This window comes from Notechis scutatus, chromosome 1 (assembly GCF_049901735.1).
Source record: "Notechis scutatus isolate UNSWTSFEM ecotype Mainland chromosome 1, rNotScu1.2, whole genome shotgun sequence".
NCBI classification, from domain to species: Eukaryota; Metazoa; Chordata; class Lepidosauria; order Squamata; family Elapidae; genus Notechis; species Notechis scutatus.
This window is the reverse complement of record NC_142009.1, coordinates 327,068,419-327,090,485: the sequence shown is the minus strand read 5'-3', so window position 1 is coordinate 327,090,485 and position 22,067 is coordinate 327,068,419. Positions and strand designations below refer to the sequence as shown.

The 22,067-nt window shown below is 42.6% G+C and overlaps 1 protein-coding gene across 8 annotated transcripts in view; it reads right to left on the bottom strand.

Moving 5' to 3' along the window:
* Positions 1–10,547: 10,547 nt before the first annotated feature.
* The window catches only part of TCF3 (transcription factor 3), a 123,477-nt gene continuing 111,957 nt past the window's right edge, over positions 10,548–22,067 (bottom strand). For 4 of the 8 annotated variants that reach the window (XM_087952626.1, XM_087952628.1, XM_087952627.1 and 1 more), the window contains exons 19-20: positions 14,817–14,961; positions 10,548–11,233 (exon numbers count right to left, since the gene is read on the bottom strand). In XM_087952626.1, the coding sequence (XP_087808752.1) occupies positions 14,819–14,961 (143 nt within the window). In that variant the 3' untranslated portion in view covers positions 10,548–11,233; positions 14,817–14,818. Of the gene's footprint in view, positions 11,234–14,816; positions 14,962–15,654; positions 15,882–22,067 lie in introns of all 8 variants that reach the window. The other 4 variants (XM_087952630.1, XM_087952631.1, XM_087952632.1 and 1 more) reach the window with 2 other exon arrangements.

The window sequence follows — 22,067 nt, the reverse complement described above, 5'->3', positions numbered from 1 at the left end:
GATCTAGGATAAACTATAGAACGCAGCGCTCCTTTTTCAGCAGTAATGTGGAAAAACATTGTTCTCTAGACTGAGTAATAGAGTAATAAGAGTTGGAAGGCACCTTAGAGGTCTTCTAGTCCAACCCCCTCCTCAAGCAGGAAACCCTATAAAATGGCTGTTCAATCTGTTCTTAAAAACTTCCAGTGTTGGAGCACCCACAGCTTCTGGAGGCAAGTTGTTCCACTGGTTAATTGTCCTCACTGTTAGGAAGTTTCTCCTTAATTCCAGGTTGTTTCTCTCCTTCAATATTTCCATCCATTGCTTCTTGTCCTGCCTTCAGTGCTTTGGAAAAGAGCTTGACCCCTTCCTCTCTGTGGCAGCCGCTTAAATATTGGAAGACTGCTATCATGTCACCTCACCCCTTCTTTTCATTGAACTAGATTACTAGACTTATCCAATTCCAGCATATGTTTTAGCCTCCAGCCCCCTAATCACCTTCATTTCTCTTCTCTCAGCCATAATTCATAGATTCCAGCCATAAGACCCAGCCTGACTCACAAATTCTCACACTCCTCCTTTTACAGTGCTAGTTTTTTTTAAAAAGGAAAACTGGATGAAATAGCAGAAGATACAGATGAAACATACCAAAAGCTACAATAGGCAAGTGTGTGCGGGGAGTCCTCCACTTACAACAGTTCATTTAGTGACTGTTCAATGTTACAGTGGCACTGAAAAAAGGGACATGATAGTAATAGAATAGAATAGAATAGAATAGAATAGAATAGAATAGAATAGAATAGAATAGAATAGAATAATTTATTGGCCAAGTGTGATTGGACACACAAGGAATTTGTCTTGGTGCAAATACTCTCAGTATACATAAAAGAAAAGATACATTCATCAAGGGTCAAGAATCATAAGGTACAACACTTAATGATAGTCATAGATAGAGTACAATAAGTAATCAAATCATACTAGGAAACAGTCAATATAAATCGTAAGGATACAAGTGACAAAGTTAGTCATACAATCACAAGTGGGAGGGGATGGGTGATAAGGAGTGATGAGAAGATTAACAGCAACAGTAGTGCAGACTTTGTAAATAGTTGGACAGTGTTGAGGGAATTATTTGTTTAGCAGAGTGATGGTGTTCAGGGAAAAACTGTCCTTGTGTCTAGTTGTTCTGGTGTGCAGGGCTCTATAGCGTCATTTTGAGGGAAGGAGTTGAAACAGTTTATGTCCAGGATGTGAGGGGTCTGTAAGTATTTTCACAGCCCTCTTTTTGACTTGTGCAGTATAGAGGTCCTCAATGGAAGGCAGGTTGGTAGTAATTGTTTTTTCTGCAGTCCTAATTATCCTCTGAAGTCTGTGTCTGTCCTGTTGGATTGCTGAACCAAAGCAGATAATTATAGAGGTGCAGATGACAGACTCAATAATTCCTCTGTAGAACTGTATGAGCAGCTCGTTGGGCAGTTTGAGCTTTCTGAGTTGGCGCAGAAAGAACATTCTTTGTTGTGCTTTTTTGATGTTTTCCCACACTTATGACCATTGCAGCCTCTCCATGGTCATGTGATCAAGAGGCAGATGCTTGATAATAATCAATGGGGAAGCCAGATTCAGTGAACCACCACGTTACTAACTGAACAACTGCAGCGTTTCACTTAATAATTGTGGCAAGAAAGGTCATAAATTAGGGCACAAATCACTTAAACAACTGTCTCACTGAGCAACAGAAATTTTGGGCTCAATTGTGGTCATAAGTTGAGTGCTACCTGTAGCTTGTTCTTGTTCATTTTGATTGGTTGTTTCCAAAACTTCCTTCTGTGGTCCGTGAAGTGATCCTGCAAATGAAACAGTGCGGGTGTTAAGATCAGTTGGGATTCCCACATAACAAAACAATCCCCTTGCTGAAAGTAGCCGCCCTTTAAAGAAGCTCACTTTTCACGCTTGGTTGCAGGCAAATACTTAAACTACCTTCTCAACCTTGGCAACTTGAAGATGTCTGCGCCCCAGAATTCCCCAGCCAGCTTTACTGGAAATTCTGGGAATTGAAGTCCACACATCTTCAAGTCCCTGAAGTTGAGAAACATTACTTTCTAATCATCCATTGTTAGAAAAAAATACGTCTTGTAAATTCTACACATACACAACAAAGCCCACACACAGCTCCACAAGTATGAAACGGTGGAGTCGTAAAGGCATAAACTCTCTGGGCCGGGGGTCTCCAACTTTGGCAACTTTAAGATCTGTGGACTTCAACTCCAAGAATTCTGGGAGTTGAAGTCCATAAATCTTAAAGTTACCAGGGTTGGAGACCCCTGCTCTGAGCTATTTTACCTTGGCAGACATAATAGCTCGTTAAACTCTGAATAGACTTAGCTGACTGAGAGTCTATACAAAAGTCTATGTTCAACGTTATCCTGCTTTCCCCGTCTTCTTTGTGACGCAATGCAATGCGCGGCGCTCGCGAAGTACCCTCTCCAGGAAGGACCCTACAAGGTTATCCTGCATTTAGTGGGAAGAGAGCATTAGGAGTCTCTCGCAGTGCCTTGTAAACATGTGCATTCAAAATAAATACTGCAAAGGGTTCCGTTCAGAAATCCAGTCTCTTGCAGACCAGAGACGTTTTAGTCACACTTGCAAATATGATCACACTTAACAGATAGGGACTGGACTGAACTATTTGTTTAAACGCGTTCAAACGTTGCAAAAAAAAAAAAATAGAAAACAAAAATACAAACGCTGCTTAGGGTTCAAATTGGGTCACCATAATGAAAATCTTAGCACAGGTTTTTGTTTTTTTTTTAAAGGGAAGGAGGATGACTACACATCCTTTGGGCAAGCCAACCTTTTCTGTTTTGAAGATGATTGGACAATAATGTATAACTGGATAGAAGCATTCCTGTCAAACAGACAACAAATGGTCAAAATTGGGAGTGTCCTATCAAATTCTGTACCTGTCAACAGTGGTGTCCTCCAAGGCAGTGTTCTAGGACCAACCCTCTTCATACTCCACATAAATGACCTCTGTGATCATATTAAGAGCCAACTGCGTTCTCTTCGCTGATGATGTAAAACTGTTCGTATTGACAATACTGCTACTCTTCAAAAAGACCTCGACTATGTATCAGAATGGTCAAACAAATGGCAACTTCAAATCTCAACAAATAAATGCTCTGTCTTTCATATTGGCAAAAAAAAAATCAGAAAATAAAATACAAGCTGAATAGTCAAGACCTTGTTGATGATCCAGACTCTGTCAAGGACCTTGGAATTCTCATCTCTAATGATCTAAGTGCTAGAGTCCACGGTAACTACATAGCCAAAAAGGCATTAAGAGTTGTTAACCTAATCCTACGTAGCTTTTTCTCTGGTAATATCACACTACTAACTAGAACATACAAAACATTTGCTAGACCAATACTCGAATACAGCTCATCAGTCTGGAACCCACATTTTGTATCTAATATTAACACAGTTGAGAAAGTCCAGAAATATTTCACAAGAAGAGTTCTCCACTTCTTTACTCGTTGCAGAATACCTTATGCCACCAGACTCGAAATTCTAGACCTAGAAAACCTAGAACTATGCCGCCTTCGGTCCAATCTAAGTATAGTATGTAAAATCATACATTGCAATGTTCTACCTGTCAATGAATACTTCAGCTTCAACCATAACAATACAAGAGCACACAATAGATACAAACTCAAGGTTAACCGTACCAAACTTGATTGCAGGAAATATGACTTCAGCAACAGAGTGGTCAATGTCTGGAACACTCTACCTGACTATGTGGTTTCTTCCCCAAACCCCCAAAACTTTAACCTTATATTGTCTATTATTGATCTCACCCCTTTCCTAAGAGGTCTGTAGGGGGCGTGCATAAGCGCACCAAGGTGCCTACCCTCCCTGTCCTATTGGTTCTTTTATTTTTCTTATATGTATCCATTTCATGTATTCATAACTATGTTTATTCTTATACCTATTATCTTGTAAGCGATTGACAAATCAAATCAAATCAATCAATAAATAAATAAAGTCTCATTCTTAACTGAGCATGCTACTATGCTGGCTGGACAGGTTGCTCTACTGCTTTTGGAGAATATCTTTCTCCTTCTATCCTGGCCACTTTACAGAGGCACAATTGAGAGCATTTTAACAAACAGCATCACTGTTTGGTTTGGTGGCAGCAGCGCATCTGATAGAAAGTCCATTCAGAGAGTGATAAGAACAGTCGAGAAGATTATAGGAAGCTCACTTCCTGTCATTCAAGATACTGCTTATATGTGCTATGTGCTTAGAGTTCAAAGCATTGTTACACAACCACTTCAAGGTCTATTTCTGTTGCTCCCCTCTTGGAGGAGGTTTCAAAGTATTTCTAGCAGGACTACCAAATTATGTAAAAGCTTTGTTCCCTATGCCATCCATCTGGTAAACTCGCAAGATTCATTTGTCTCGCTACGCACATGTATACATCCGAACTAGACTGTGTTGTTTCTCCATGTCATATAATCTATGTGGGTATGTGCATATTAATTTAATTTAATATTTTATTTTATTTTAATTTTATTTATTTATTTTGTCATGTTTATATATGTATATTATGGATATTATGTATATTAGAGGTGGAGACCTTTGAGAGCTGTATGCAATGAAATTTCATTTTAATGGATGCCGATTAGTGTACATTCAAAGTGACAAAGTTATTCTAAGTCTAACTTTGGAGTTACTCAGGAGGCTTGAGCTTGGAATGTACCAATAAAGTAAAAAAAATCTAGCTCAGGGTTGAAATAACAGATAATCAGAGTTGGAAGGGACATTGTAGGTTATCTAGTCCAACCCCCTGCCCAAGAAAGAGATCCTATATCATTTCTGACAGATATGGGTCCAATCTCTTCTTGAAAGTCTCAAGTGATGGTGCTCCCACAACTTCCAAGGGCAATGTATGTAACTGGTATGCATGTATGTAACTGATAATAGCAAATGGCATGAGACAAGGATGCATATTGTTTCTCAATCCATTATATTCTCTATATAAGTTAGATATATGCCCTGTTTTTTGAATACAATTGGAGCAGGATGGAACAGACAATGGGAATAAAAATTGGAAGTTGAAAATTTAATACTTTGAAAGAAGCAGGTGATACATCTGTATTATGAAAATAAAGAACATAGAAGAGCTCATTACGAAAGAAAAAGTGGAAAGTAAAAACTCTAGATTAATGCTGATTATCAGGAAGAAAAAAGAATAGCAACTTACATGCTTTATGAACTTCCACACGCAATTGACAGTAAAAAAAGATGAAAAATATCTCTATGTTCTTGGAGTCCAGACAGTAGACAGTGTGTTGAAGTCAATGCTAGGGAATAAGACAGTGACCAACATAGACAAGATAGTGAAGAATAAGATCATTTCTATGACAATCAAGATCATATTGGTCATTAAAACAACAATCTTTCTAGTGAAAACAAGATCCTGAGAAAGTGCAAGGGAAATGTAATAGATACCTCTGAACTGTTTCTGGAGAATTATATGACATACAGCAATGCATTCCCTGTGACACTCTATGGAAGTAGAAATTGGACTTTGAAGCACAAAGAATATTGAAGCTTTAGAAGCGTGGAGACATTTCTAAAGTTTGGTGTTAGAGAAAATTCCTGAGAATCTCATGGTCAGCCCAAAAAACAAAGCAATAGATCTGGGGTGTCAAACTGGCTGCCCACGGGTGCATTATGTGCAGGCCACGCCAGTGGTGGGATTCTAATTTTTTTTTTTACTACCGGTTCTGTGGGCGTGACTTGGTGGACGTGGCAGGGGAAGGTTACTGTAAAATCTCCAGTCAGATGTGGTATTTGCCAGTTCTCTGAACTACTCAAAATTTCCGCTACTGATTCTCCAGAACTGGTCAGAACCTGCTGAATGCCACCTCTGGGCCATGCCCACCCCAGCTCCATGAAGGGGAAAAAGTCGTGATATGTATGTGATGGCGGTGCGACTTTTAACACCTGTGCAACAGATCATCAAACAAATCAACCCAGAGTTCTCACTTGAGACCCAAATGGACCAGGTTCAAATTATCCTACCTCAGAAACATGATACAAAGACCAACCTCTAATGCTGGGAAAGGTTGCACCTTGAAGAGCTCTGAAAGCTTCCGTTGGTACAAAATGCCCAGTGCGGGCAATTATGTGTACCCCTAGAATGCACTGCTCCACAAATTGCATTAGTTGCCAGTCTGCTTCTTGGTTCACTTCATGGTGCTAGTTATGACCTTTGATGGCCTACGTGGCAAGGGGCTAAGTTATTCATTCATTAGATCCAACCAAAATGGCATATTATGGATTCCATCTACTAAGGAGTTTTATCTGTCAGGATTCAGGAGACCATTTTTTGTGGTGGCACCTGCTGTTTGGAACATCATTCCCTCCTATCAAGGTGAGGTTGGCCTGGACCCTTATGACTTTCCAGAAATAATTTAAAATGTGGCTTTTGCAGCAAGCTTGGGAATCCTATAGGACAGAATATGTGAAGAAGTTGCATTGTTCGTATGCTTGGGCATACACTCTTCTGTGCTTTTTGTTATAGTTGGAAAGTAAAAAAACTTGTATTTTAATGTTTTTAAAATATTTTTGTTATTTTTGTCTGCGCCACCCAGTCACATATGTGAGATGGTTGGCTCCACAAATTTAATAAATACACAATTTAAAAGTGCCAAGTTTAACAGCAATCTGATTTTTGTCTTGATGCAGAGACGTAATCTGATTTTTGTCTCGATGCAGAAAATCTAGTTTCAGATTTTATTTTTTACAATAACAACATGGATGTCAGTGCAGTCTTGGTCATTTTCCTTCCACAATTAATGTTTTTCTCCTATAAAAATGCACCTTCATTTTGGTCTGGGTTATGAATTAAACAGCATGGTTTATAGGGAAAAGAAAAAACAGGAATAACGTTCCAGTTGCAACATCACAAATCTCAAAATTCAATCTAGCAACTGATGGGAACAAAAAGACCAGCAGAAGCAGTTTTTAGTACAAGGTAAAACCTTTATTACAACTTTTTTTTTCATTGATAGGTATACAACATCTGAAAGACAGATCTGGGGAGAGGGGAAAAGGTAATATTGTTATAAAATGTCACATTTATTGCTACATTACTGTTATATACAGGACAGTTCTCAAAATTCTACTTTTAAAAAAGTTAAGGATTATTTAAAAATTCCAAATAATCCAGCCAGCTGTTTTTTTTTCTTGACACTTGTATAAAATTATTATATATATATTTTTAAAAAATGAACACAATCCATATCTTGAGGCACTCAGAAACACAACTTTAACCCCGTGCTCCCCTTCCCAGTAATTCTGAATCAGTCCAAAAAAATTATTTTTTTAAACTATCTTGCCCTTTTCCCTCCCCCCCGATACTTTTCTTCCTTTTTCTCTTTTTTATTGGTGTTAGGCATATATATATATATTTTATTTATTTATACTATATATATATATATATCTTTAAAAACTATAATGTGTATCTGATTTAATAACAAGGATCTCAGCCAGTTAAGTACAGCTGGATTTTTACACACAGGCAGCAAACACCAAGACTCCAACCCACATACAGTTAGATAAAACTTAAGTCCACCGAAAGACTTAAGTTAGTCCATTCACTTCCATAAGACATTGCCATGATTAAACTGTATCTGGCTTGAGGCAGCCCTCCCAAAGCAAAACAAATAATTTTTTTTAATATAAAAAAGCCGTAATAACAAAAAAAAAAAAAAAAACTTAAAACACTCTACAAGGACTGAAAGTTACACAGCCTTCCCCACCCCTTCTAGAAAAATATATCTTAAATGGGAATCAAGTTACATTTTGTTCTCTGCATTGCTTGAACCCCTATTTTTGCTAACAAAAAACATGTTACATTTTCCCATGACAACTTGATTTTTTTTTCCGCTTGTCCCTTTTTGTCTCCTAAAACCTACATCCCGGCCCCACCCCACCCACCCCATTCCCAGAAAAATAAATATCCCAAGAGACTTTGGGACACATCTATATTACAAACCTAAACTGGTTTCAAACCCGTTTCTGGATACAGCAGCTCCCAAACCCAGGAGATCTGCAAAATGTAGTCTTAAAGAGGGTCCCATTGGGAATGCGCAGACATTCATGAACCAACAGCTCTTAACATCATTATCAACCTGAAGGATTCCTCAGGGTTTCTCAACCTTGGCAACTTTAAGATGGGTGGACTTCAACTCCCAGAATCCCTCAGCCAGCTGTCTGAGGAATTCTGGGAGTTGAAGTCCACCAGTCTTAAAAAAATTTCTAAGGTGGAGCAACACTGCTCCAGACAGTTAAAACTGATCTGAAACTAGCTTAGCGCTTGTAGTGTAGACATACCTTGGAAAGGTGCTTCCCTTTCAACAGAAATACTTTTAAGCAATCCAAACAAAACAAAAGCATAATTGAAGGAGAAGCTGGTTTCATGCTGGTGGACTAGAAAGAGATTTGGGGAGATCTGGCACTAGAAGGAACCTGGCCACTTTCTGCTTTGCAGGATCACATCTCTACGGTGGTGGTAGGAAACGTGGTTTGGATTGCACACATGCCATTCTGCTCCCTCACCCCACGCAAAAGCTGTGCGAACCCAGCGACAACCCGATCCTTTGCTCATGGGACAGAGAGAAGGAAGAGAGGGAAAGCCAGAGCTCTCTGGAGGACCTAGGCCACATTTTTTTTCCTCCTATGTTCTTGAGAGCTTTCCTCCTATGTCCACTTTTGTACAGAAGGGCTGCACCCCTGTAATCAGAAAAAAACAGGGATACTGCAATTCAGTCAAAGCAAGTGACAAAATGGAAGAGACTGTGCCAATTTGACTTGGCTGGCATGTCCTTTGTCATCAAAAGATAAGTGTCTGATCTTTTCTCCTTCTTTGCAGAGAGGTCAAGGCAGACATTTTGTAGAAAAGCCCATCCCCACGGACCCCTTTACGATAAAACCTCTCTCAACGGCATTAGAGCATTACTCCTCAACCTCAGCAACTCAAAGATAGGTGGACTTCAACTCCCAGAACCCCCCCAGCCAGCGTTGCTGGGGGGTTCTGGGAGTTGAAGTCCACCTATCTTTGAGTTGTTGAGATTGAGAACTACTGCATTTAGAAGGGAAGTGGTTGCGGGGTTACCACAAACTATCCAGCAAATGCTACATAACTTTTCTCCAACCATAAAAAGGGACATGCGGCGAGAACGTTGCAGGTCACATTTTGAGACTGCCACATGCCCTTCAGCTGGCTCCAAATTACCGAGTAACCCAAGACAATGTTTAGTTACAGTCGGCTGTCCTACAGAAGAATGCAAAATCTTCTGCAGGTTTTCAAAGATATTTGGCCACTTGGCCACGGGCTACTTTTCTTCCTCCCCAGGAGCGAAGCAACCTTAGAAGGGATTTCTCTGGATCAGGGAGACATCAATATTCTCCTTTTCTGTCCATGAAAAAAAAAGCGGGAGGATCTCCCACGAGAACACACGGGGATCAGGGGAAAAGTTGGGAGCCACCCCCACCAGCATTTTCTGCAGAAATGCAACAGTGATGGCAGCATGTTCTTAGACATGTGGAGCATTGCCAAGCTGGGTAGGAGATGTGTCTTCTTTGGTGTGTGCATTTGTTTCACAACAGCGATTTGGACTCTGCACGCCACTCTCTCTCTTTCTCTCTCTGGCGCTATATGTATATATATTTCCATTTGTTTTATTTTTTTGCTGGGTGAGTCTTGTTCCTTTTCTCCTAATGAGCTCTTTGTTCTGACTGCAACCTGTTAGGATCTTTCGCTTCCTTTTGTTCCACGTCAATTTGCACCAGTGCTTAAAAAAAAAAGAAAGAGGCAAGTGGTTTTCCATCTCCTATGTGCCTTTGAAGAATACTTCTGCAAGCTCCCAGAATGTAGAAGTGCAGGCAGAGCTGGAGGGGGCAGAGTTAAACGCATCATCAGCTTAGAGTTGTTAAGTTCCCATAAACAGTCCAAGTCCAGCCCCCCTTGAATTCTGTTGACCCCTTATCTGGTGCCGGTTCAGATCTGAACTTTAGTCAACGAGATTCTTGTGTATAGGCTCAAGCAAGGAATCCTTCTGAATTGCGACTTAACGTACGGTCCTGATTCTTTGCGCTTGATACAGAGGCTGCCACCCAACTCAAAGCCGTGTTTTCCAACCAATGTTCAGAAATGCCATGTGTCATTCTTTGTCTTTTTTTGTGTTAGAAGGGATTGGAAATACTTTTGAGTGGCAGGGAAGATAGGAGAGGGCCAGACCAAACAGAAAGCTTCCAAGAATTGCAACTGGTTGCATCATTTGGGTGAAAGACATAAGACACAAAGACTGGCAGCTGATGGATTCATTCCCCCTCCAACCCTCCAATATTTCAAGCAACAAAAAGAAACTGAGGAATTAACCAGTATTTTCTCCCCCCTCTTTCTCTCTTAATTATAAAAGCTACTAGCCTTAGGGAAGATTTTATTAACCCGACTTTCTCAGAGCCAAAATGCAAATCTCTCTTGTACCAATCTCTTCTTTTGTTTTTCTTTTTTTTTTCTTTTTAAAAAACATCCAGTCTCTTAATACAAACTTTTAATATTTCTGGTTGATCTTATTTAAAAAATAATATGCAACATTAACTATAGAAACAGCAGCAGAAAAAGGCATGGGGAATCATCAAATCTCTCTCTCTCTTTCTCTCTCTCTTTTTACATTTTTTTGTTGTTGCTTACAAAACAGAGATGCAAAAGAAGCTTTAAAAAACAAAAAAGGCATTACTATGTTTGTTCTACATTTAAAAAATTATTGTAACTAATGTTCTTTTTTAAAAAAAAAAGAAAAAAAAAAAGAAAAAAACGCATAGGCACAATTTCTTCTGCTGGTCTTTTGTGAAGACAAGCCACTTAAATGTCTCCCCCCACCTCCCTCTGAAGGATATGCATTAAGAAGTTCCAGAATATACAGTTAAGGCAATCTTTGCTGTTGGGTTTCTTGTGTTTTGTGGTTTTTTTTTCTTTTTTCTTTTGGATAAAGTTGTTGCTTTTCCTTTCTGGTGGAGGGAAATAAAAGTTCCTTTGAGTACACTGAATTTCCATTGCCATGTCAGTATTTCAACAAGACTGCAGTTTCTGGCGTGGACACCCAGCAGGGGTGTGAAAATGATCCAGTCCTCACTTCTTCCTACAGACATCTGCCTCCAGGTCAAGGGGGAAAAAAATCACCTGTAAAGAAATCAGAGGAAAAAGTATAGAAAACTTGATGTTCTACACAGATCACATTGTAAGAACCAGCAGAACCAGCTAGGTAATAGCAATAGTACTTGGACTTATATAATGCTTTATAGCAGTGATCCCCAACCTTTCTTATGCCGCGGCCCGGTATCCCCAACCTTTTTTATGGCGCGGCCCGGTATCCCCAACCTTTTTTATGCCGCGGCCCGGTATCCCCAACCTTTCTTATGCCGCGGCCCGGTATCCCCAACCTTTCTTATGCCGCGGCCCGGTATCCCCAACCTTTCTTATGCCGCGGCCCGGTATCCCCAACCTTTCTTATGCCGCGGCCCGGTATCCCCAACCTTTTTTATGGCGCGGCCCGGTACCGGCATTAGCTGGGCGCTGCCATCTTTTTGATGAAAAAGTGCTTCTGGTGACCTCACCGGAAGCACTTTTTCATCAAAAGATGAGCGGCGCTAGCGCTTTCCGTGAGCTTTTCCAGGTAGAAATGGTTTTCTACCCGGAAAAGCTCACCGAAGCGCTGGCGCTACGCCATTTTTGATGAAAAGTGCTTCCGGTGAGCTTTCTACCTGGAAAAGCTCACCGGAAGCACTTTTTCATCAAAAAAAGATGGCGGCGCCCAGCAAACCAGTGGCCCGGTAGGACTTGTTCCACGGACCGGTACCGGTCCGCGGCCCGGTGGTTGGGGACCCCTGCTTTATAGTGCTTTACAGCCCTCTCTAAGTGGTTTTGCAGAGTCAGCATATTTTCTCCCCACAATCTAGGTCCTCATTTTACCCACCTCAGAAGGATGGAAGGCTGAGTCCACCTTGAGCCTGGTGGGATTTAAACTGCCAAATTGCAGGCAGCAAGCAGTCAGCAGAAGTAGCCTGCAGCACTGCACTCTAACCACTGCGCCACCTAGGCTCCTCAAGTTATGACTACAATTGAGCTCAAATTATTTGTTGCTAAGTGAAACATCTGTTAAGTCAATTTTGTCCCATTTTATGACCTTTCTTGCCACAGTTGTTAAGTGAATCACTGTAGCTGTCAAGTTAGTAACATGGTTGTTAAGTGAATCCATTGACTTTGCTTGTAATCAAGTCACGAGAGGATCACATGACCCTGGGACACTGCAAATGTCATCAATATGAGTCAATTGCCAAACATCCAAATTTTGATCATGTGACTGTGGGGATGCTGCAACAGTCCTAAGTGAAAAATGGTCATAAGTCACCTTTTTTCAGTGCCATTGTAGCTTTGAACATTCACTAAATGAACTGTTGTAAGTCAAGGACTACCTGTAATTTAATTTTTTATTTTACTTATTTGTGTCCTGTCTTTTTATTTTTACAAATTACTCAAGGCAGCAAATGCTCATGCCTATTTTCCCCATGACAACAACCCTGTGAGGTCTGTTGGGCTGAGAGAGAATGACTGGCCCAAAATCACCTAGCTGGCTTTCATACCTAAAGTGGGACTAGAACCCACAATCTCCTGGCCCTAAGTCACCCAGATGGCTTTCATGCTTAAGGCGGGACTAGAATTCAGAGTCTCTTGGTGATTGGCCCAAGTCTCCGCGCTGGCTTTTGCGCCTAAGATTAAGACTTGAACGCACATTCTCCTCCTTTATGACCTTGTGCCTTAACCACTCTAGCAAACTGGCTCTCTTTTTAATTCCTAGAGAAGAAGTTTTAATTTAAACCAGCGTTTCCCAACCGTGGCAAGTTTAAGATGCATGGACATCCCTTTTCAAAAGCTTCCTTACGGAAGAGCAGACCGTAACATTTTCAAAGGTAAGCAAAGCCTTCCAATGCTGTGAGGCAACCATGGCTAAGAGAAGGCAGCAAGGTCATCCCGTGGACTTTCTGGTCCTGCTGGGCTTAGATTTCTGTAGTTCCACCCTCCCAGGAGGAAATCCTCTGTTGATTGAAATGAGGTCCAATAGCAGAAATTCCTGGTGGGCTTTAGCCTCGTCTTCCTCCTCCTCCCTCAATTAGGGGTCAGGCCATGAGCAACGAGCATGTGAAAGGAATGGCACATATGCATTCCCCCTGTATGGCAAGGATACAGGTTATCTGAGGAACCCTCTTACCCAGAGGTGGGCTTCCAAAAATGTAGCAGCTGGTTCTCTGCCCGGTGGCTGGGTGGCCGTGGCCATGGTGGCCGTGACCTAGTCGGCCTCCACCATGGCAGATGGGGGAGGGAACGTTTTCACCTCCCCGGGCTCTGGAGGCTTTCCTTGTGCCTCCGGGAGGGCCAAAACAGCCTCCTCAGGTTCTGGAAGCCCCCTGGAGGCCGGAAAAGGGCGCGTTTCTGGCCTTTCGGAGCCTCCGGGAGGCCCATTTCCCCCCTCCCTGGGCTCCAGAGGCTCTCTGGAGGCTGGAAACAGGCCCGTTTCTGGCCTTCCCGTTTTTCACCCTCCCTGAGCCTCCATGTGAGCCCTGCAGTTACCTGGAATCCAAAACGGGCCACGTGGAGACTCCTGGGAGGGGTAGGCGGGCCCAGCCAGTCATTGCAACTACTGGTTCGGTGAACCAGATGTAAAATTAACATCTGGTTCGCTCGAACCGGTGCAAACTGGTAGCAGTCCACCCCTGGTCTTATCCCAATGGGAGTGGCCTGCCCCACCTGTACGGGCAGAGGAGGCAGGCTACGGACCCCATCGGTCAAGGAATTGTAGCTGGCAGGGTCTAGGAGAAGAACCTTCTCTGCCGTGGCTCCTGCCGCCCTCTGTAACATCTTGCCTCCCGGGGTGAGGTCTACTCCCACCCTCCTGGCTTTCTTTAAAAGCCTGAAGACCTGGCCTTGACAGTTCGCTTGGACCCGTGGGGGAGTATCACACTGGAAGTAGTTGGTGGGCCAATGGAAGATCTCACTCCCCCGCGCATCTTGCCTCCTTCCCCAGGGGTGGGATTTAAATTTTTTTAACAACCGGTTCTGTGGGCATGGCTTAGTTGGTGGGCATGGCTTGGTGGTCATGTGACTGGCTGGGCATGGCCAACTCAACATCGCTCACATCGAAGCACGCATCTCCTCGCCTGGCCTCTCATGATTGTGGGGACGCTGCAACAGTCGTAAGTGTGAAAAATGGTCCTAAGTCTCTTTTTTCAGTGCCATTGTAACTTTGAATGGTCATTCCACACGAGCAAAGTACCAGCAAAGGACCTCCAGAGACGTTCCAGAGACAGGAACTCTAGTCCTGCCAATGTATAAGGGTTAAAAGAGAGGCAGTTTCTGTAAGCAACACCAGAATGTTTCCTTCCTGCCTTCCTTACAGGATTAGGCCAGTAATTTCTTCTAACAACCGGTTATCCGAACTGCTTAGAACGTTAACAACCAGTTCTAGCAAATAGGTGCGAACCTGTAAAATCCCACCCATGCTCCTTCCGCCCCATCTTTGATTACAATTTGTTATTTGTACTGTTATTAGTAACATTTCTTTCTCGTTGTTTTATTGTTTTTAACGTTATAGAGTCACCTGTAGCAAGATGGGTGGCAAATAAATATAAATTCATTCATTCACATCATGTGAAAGAGCTATATATTCCATTTTCAGTAAAAGTCCCGTCCCAGTCCCAGCAGAAAGTACCTTTACATATGTCCCACGGGGTTGTGCCCATCTCCTAATCCTGCATGAGATGCTGAAAGTGCCATCTGGGGATCACCCACCACGCCAGACACTTTCTCCTCTTCACGACGTTTCAAGCAAGCTGCTTTAGGGTTCAGATTGCGTTCTGGGAGAAAGAGAAAAAAACAAACACGCGCCATGGGAAGGAGGAGAAAACCTAGATGGGGGTAAAATATCTTGCAATGACCACAGTCTTTCTGCTGTCCTCCCCAAGAAGCATGAGAGTAGAAAAACAGAGGCTGAATATACATGCTGCTCAAGTGAGAGAAAGTATCCCAGCAAGGGAAACAGCAGGGTTTGTGGGAGCTGCAAGTAAGGCTGCCACTATTAGATTTGGGCTGCTATCAAGGCAGGTGGCCACTAGAGGGCAGCAAAGAGAAACCAGACAATTCTCACGCTTTGCTGCCACCTAGTGATCAGCCAGACAGTAAGCAGGCAACAGTGCTCTGGATAGCAAGTTGGACCGGATATGCTTAAGACGCTGCAATACTCCCACCTCTGAAAAGTCACGGGCTGTTTTAGCCTTCATTTTAGACGCAGAATGATCTTCAATCCTTTGAGGATCATTTCCGCAGTGGTCCACATGCAGCCGAAAGGGCAGTAAAGCAAAGCAAAACCTAAGAAGACGTTGTAATCAAAACCGCTCCGCTTAGCGCCCCGAGCAAAGGATGGAAGGGACAGGCATAGAAGAAGACACTCATGCGAAGAAGGGCATGTGGGGGGACATCCCGGAAAGAGACAGCCTCCCACCCATGCAAGAGAATGACCTCAGGGTGGTGGGGCACCCCTAGCGCCGTACCTCGTACTTGCTGTTCCAAGCCTAGAATGACTTGTACTGCTTGCTGAAGGATGATGAGTTTGGTCTGTGCTTTGTCTGTTTTTAAGTGCATCTGGCACATGCGTCCCAGCTCTTTAAAGGCCTCGTTAATGTCCCGTACGCGCACCCTCTCCCTTGCATTATTGGCCATCCGCCTCTCCCGGTCCCTCAGATCTTTGTCCTCCAGGGATAGCGCCTCATCCGTACTGCTGGGTTCACACAGCACCACAGGGGTTAGTCAGGGAGCAAAATGTGACTTGGGAATTGGGGTGGGGGGGAGAAGGTGGGGGACAGTGCCAAGGTGTGGTGGAAAAATGTCCACAGGAGGCCCCTACAAGCCAAGACGGGCCAGGCCAATTGGTCGCAGGGAAACCCTTGAATTGCACCATAGAGATAAGAGGCTGCCAAGGACTCTGGGGCAGGATTAAGCTTCCTGTGCCCTTTATTTCCTAGACGGTCTATTTAAAGAAGCAGAAGCATTTGACATGAAATCAATTCCTTCCTTCATCAGACGACACCAGTAATGCTTGATGCTAAAGGGAGGACCCTCCTTTGCAAGTCGAGAGAATCCTGGTTTGCAAACAGCAAAGCAATCAATAATGCAAAAGCGGGAACTTCGTTTCCTCCGCCCCCAAAGATTGGCTGAACCATAGATTCTCCACTGCTATAATAAAGATTTAAGCCTTAAATAGTAGGAATCTGTATTGTCCATGCATTTGTTTTTATTTTCCCTTAGGGAATTAAAAATCAGACTTGCAATGCCTTTCTCTCTGCGTTTTAGAAAGGAATTGGGGGGAATCCAAGTTAAGCATTAAAAATAATGGGCTGTAAAACCTGGAGCCCCCAAACCATTTTATGGCTTCTGGAGCCCCCTCAGATTGTGCTTTGTACAGCTGCATATTTAAGCACAAAATGAGTATAGGATTTGTAAACCCCCCCCATCACCAAAAATAAAACAAGTGGTCTGTGATGCCACTTGACCACCAGCCATGAGCCCTCAAAGGCAAAAAAGAAATTTTTTTTCCAAAAAACGGTGCACAAAGGTTGCCTAGCCCGTCCAAAATGTCCTCAGGAAATTGATCCTTTCACAGGTAGTCCTTGACTTATGACTGATCAAAGTTAACAACCAACCCGAAAAAAGGGGACTTACGACCTAAATTTGACATTCCAACAGTCAGGCCTCCTCTATGGTCACAGGACCAAATTTGGGGTGCTCGGCACCATGGCCACATATATAGCCATTTGCAGGGTCCTGTGGTCACATGACTACATTTTATGATGATCCCCCCCTCCCCCCATGGCTACTTACGACTGGTTTTCAGGGAAACCTTGCCCATAGCCAGCCACTGGCTTGCTTAACAATTGAATCAACCAATAAAGTCATAAATTCAGGCTGGTCATGTGATCAATCCATTTTATAACCATTTATGCGTCAGATGCCAGGATAAGAGTTCAAAAGCACTACAAGTTTATTCCGTTCAACCTCTGTGCAATAATCTGTTCTATTAACGGACAAGGCAAACTGGCACCAAATAAGAGTCAATGGACTTCAAGGAGGGCTGGACATAGGTCTCTTTCGGAGGGGTAGTAACTCCAAACTGATGATGTGCTTGACCACACCCTTGGGCTGAGTGTGGTCATCTCCTAACCCATGACCGTTAACAGGCAAGCTGTTCAACTTTTACTGAGCTGCTCTAACCGGTGGGAAGGCTCAGAGAGAAACATCTGGTCCGTGTTCTTCAAAATGCTCTTCATTAGGTCAAGATTCTCCAGCACTGTTGCCTAATGTGTGCTTGAACTCTCTTCTGAAATATGAACCCTATCATTATAAACTTAAAACTTCGTCGATTTGAGTGCCTTCAGTGATTCCTGGTTTCTTCAGTTAATGGGGAAAACGTTGCGCTGACATGGACGTAAAAGCAGAATGAGAAAGGAAGTGTCAGGCAGGAAAGACCAGGATCACGGGTGACGTTTTAATTTAAAGTGATTCATTGCTCATGGAATCGAACTAACAGTTTGGCACTATTTTGGTGCCAGGTAAGGGTTGACGTAATTCAAGAGCAGTTAGACTTAACCCATTTGTGGCTACTTAGAGACTCTAGGCTGAGTCCACTTTTCATTTTCGATTTCATTGAGGCAGTGGTGGGATTCAAAATTTTTTACTACGGTTCTGTGGGCTTGGCTTGGTGGGCGTGGCTTGGTGGGCGGGACAGGGGAAAGATACAATAAATCTCCATTCCCACCCCACTCCTGGGGGAAGGTTACCACCAGTTCTCCGAACTACTGAAAATTTCCGCTACCGGTTCTCCAGAACTGGTCAGAACCTGCTGAATTCCACCTCTGCGTTGAGGGTTGCATCAGGGTTGCTTTTGACCTTGGGGGGCTGGGGTGGGCATGGCCAAGCTCGACATCACTCGCGTCAGGGGAGCCTGTAGTGGCCTGAGCGGTCTGCCAGCGAAAACAGGTTCCCGATCTCTGTTTTGGCTGCAACGGCCTCCTGCAACCCTCCGCTAGTGAAAACGGAGCTTGGGAGTACCACCCGGGGCCCGTGCAACCTCCATTTTTGGCTGCAATGACCTTCTGCAATCCTCTGCCAGTGAAAATGGAGGCCGAGAAGGCCGCAACACAGCCCTCCCGAACTCCATGTTCCCTGGCAGAGGCACCACGGGCCCGGTCAATTGCTGTTTGCGGGGCGGCCCCGCGGGCCAGATCTAAGCACCCTGTGGGCTGAATCCGGCCTCCGGGCCTTGAGTTTGAAACCCCTGTCTTAAAGGAAGAGGGTCACCTGAGACTAGAAAATAGAAGCCGCAACTTGCAACTGGCTTTGTAAAGCGGCTTCCTAACACTTGCCACGAATAGAGTCTATGCAGCAGAAATAAGCAAAGCCACTCGTTAAATGAGTCACAACCAATTTTATGACCGTTCCAGCTCATTAAATGAATGACACAGTTGTTCAGCGAACTCAAGTTCCCCTACTGATTTTGCTTGTCAGAAGCTCCCTGTAGAGGTTGCAAATGGTGACCACATGACCCTAGGATGCTGTTTGTAAATACATATGGGTTGCCAAGGGCCCAAATTTAGATCACATGACACACTGATGGTCATAAGGGGGAGAACTGGTCATAAGTCACTTTTTTCAGCACCGTCATAACTTTGAACAGTTGCTAAAATAATGGTTTTATAATACGAGGACTACCTGTACCAGATCTGGAAAGATCTCCATCTAAAAAATAACAGCTTGCTTCCTCTGAAACGTTGCCCATCTTCCCCCAAGCCACCCAAATCTGGCAAAATTCTGTAGTTTCCAGGTATAATCAAACACAGCATCAAAATTGATCCCGCCTAAAATAATGATGAGCATTGGCAGCACCTTAAACTCTTGGCAGATTGAACCTAGGAAATCCGTTTCCTTCCCATCATGCCCCATCACGTCCTATTTTTATACAGGGACAGCCTTTTTCCCCAGAGCAAAAAAAGAAAAAATTCCTGAAAAAAAGGTAGATATAATTGCCTTCTTTTGACAAGAGCTAGTGGATGTCTCCAATGAATTAAGAACACGAGGCAACCATTTTCCACTGGAAATGACTTCCTATTGAAATAGTGTGTGAAGGCACAATTCTAGGGACTTCCGTAGCTTTGAATTAAGCAACCCTTTTCTTAGCCAACTAACAAGACGAAGTAAGATGTATTTTTGTGTGCTCTTCATTTCCAACCTCCTATACCAGGGTTTCTTAAACTTAGCCACTTTAAGAGGTCAGTACCAACTTCAATTAAAGAGTTGAAGTCCAGACCTCTTAAAATGGCCAAGGTTGAGAAACACTGTCCTAAACTACAAAGGGCAAGCCAGAATAATATCCAATCCCAGTAATTGTTACCTCTTGATTTTTCATCTCCAGAACCATCCAAGACAGACTTCTCAATTACTTTATCTTTTCAGTGATTCACTTACTACTTGGGAAACTTCATTCTGAAAACGACTCTTTTGTGTAAGCTTCACTGTCAAAGGTCAGTCTGGATTCTCCTACGATCTTGTCTGGGAATTCAGCCTAAATCCAAAATGAATTTTTGATCTCATAGTTTTTAAAATGGTGGCTAAAAATGTTGGGCTCGCTTAAGCGCCATCTCTTTCTGGTATGTCTTCAAAATTCAAGCCAGGTATGGATTCACACAGTTTACTTATCTGAGCTACAGAATAAAAGCCATTGTCCCAGAATTAACACCTTACACACTGAAGTACAAGTTATCCAAGCAAAATCTAGCCACAACAAACTAAGCCAACAATAGACGTAACCAAATTTGAAATTAACCAAGTTGACTGTTATTTTTCCAATAATAACCATGGTTAAGTGGAAGCCAAGCTACTTTGCTACACCTGTGTGGGAATTCTAATACTGCTTAGAAGCAAGCCTCACTAAATGTACCAGGACATATTTCCAAGCCAAATTCACATTTTAAATTCATAATTATTTAAAGAATTGTAATATTCAGTGTAAAACTAAGCCTACATACCCACAACCAACAGGAACTGTAATAGCTAACTATGAATTAAAGAAATGTCCATTGAGTATTATAGCAAACAAAATTGAAGCTGTATCCAAACTCTTGGGGATGCATTTAGCCCATTTAGCTCAGTGGCTCCTGTCACAGAAGAAATCCAGTCCTTTCATGTGGTATAATAATCCTGTGCAAGCTTGCTCTTATCCCAAAACAAATTTAAACTTTAGCAGGGTATTGAAAATAGCTATCAGTTGTAGTGCTGCCCGATTAACACCAGCTAGATGTTCCACCGCATTCTGGCTTTTATAAAATAAAAGTAGCACACTCTCAAAAAGATAGCAACATTTCTTAAATAAATTCATAACTGGTGGGATTGAAAGGGGAGAAGAGAAAGCCCTATAGAAAATCCATCCAAGATACTATAAGAAGTAGAAGCTTGCATTTAGCGAGGGTCCCGCCGTTCTAACTTCAATCTTCACTGCATTTTTGCTGGAAAAAATGTTATGGGCTGCCTTTTCTAGGATGACAGATGTCAACTCTCAGAAATATGAAGCTCATCTGATGGAGTATGAATATGAAGCTCATCTCTTCTTAAGCTCTCTGATAAAAAATGTCCAAGGGATCAAAAATATCCATACAAGAGAATATTTGTAGTTCAGGGTTGAACTGCGGGGTCTTTGGTGTTCTCTGAGTTCAGTTGTTTTCTTGCTGACATTTGAAAATATTTACAGACCCCTCACATCCCGGACATAAACTGTTTCAACTTCTACCCTCAAAACAACGTTATAGAGCAGGGGTCTCCAACCTTGGCAACTTTAAGACTTGTGGACTTCAACTCCCAGAGTTCCTCAGCCAACAAAGCTTAAAGTCTTAAAGTTGCCAAGGTTGGAGACCCCTGTTATAGAGCACTAGACACAAGGACAGTTTTTCCCCGAACGCCATCACTCTGCTAAACAAATAATTCCCTCAACTCTGTCCAACTATTTACAAAGTCTTCACTACTATTACTGTTAATCTTGTAATCACTCCTTATCACCCATCGCCTCCTACTTGTGACTGTATGACTGTAACTTTGTCGCTTGTATCCTTACGATTTATATTGACTGTTTCTTAGTATGATTTAGTGATTATTATTAAGTGTTATACCTTATGATTCTGGACTCTTGACAAATGTATCTTTTCTTTTATGTACACTGAGAGCATTTGTGTGTCCAATCACGCTTGGCCAATAAAGAATTCTATTCTATTTCATTACCCAAGTAGGTAACATCATCAGTGCTAGGGAAGTGCTAGAACTGATGTTATCTAGTTGGTTAATGGAATATCTGCAAGAAAACAAGCCAGTTCAGAAAGAAACAAGGATCTCACAAAGATATCCAGTTGGAAAAAAAAATTTTTTTTTCAGGGGGATTAAATATAGGAATGCCAACTGCTCACCAGTCAAGGCAAAACTTTGCTCATCTTCAACCTCAGGTAAAATGCTATGTATTCTTTTGAAATCGAAAACCAAGAGCCTGAACTCCAGATGAGAGGACCATGCGCCAACTCTTCTACTCACAGATTGTTCTTTTCCTGTTCCCTGTGCCAACCCACCTCCCCACTCCTGGTTTCTCTCTCTCTCTCTCTCTCTCTCTCTCTCTGAGCAAGCAGCAAGTACAAGGTAGAGGGTGGGAACCACCGAGAGGTCACGGCTGGGGACTGTCTGTAGGAAAGCAGGTAAAAGGATTGGGGGAGAAGTGGAGAAGAACAAGAAAACATTGGACAAGGAAATCAAAGTTATACATGTTATGACAGGCAAATAAAAGGGAAATGAAAAGTGAGAGAGAGAGAAAAAGAGAGAGAGAAAAGCATAAATGAATTCCAGCATTGCAACATGACAGCAGAGTACAAAACAGGCT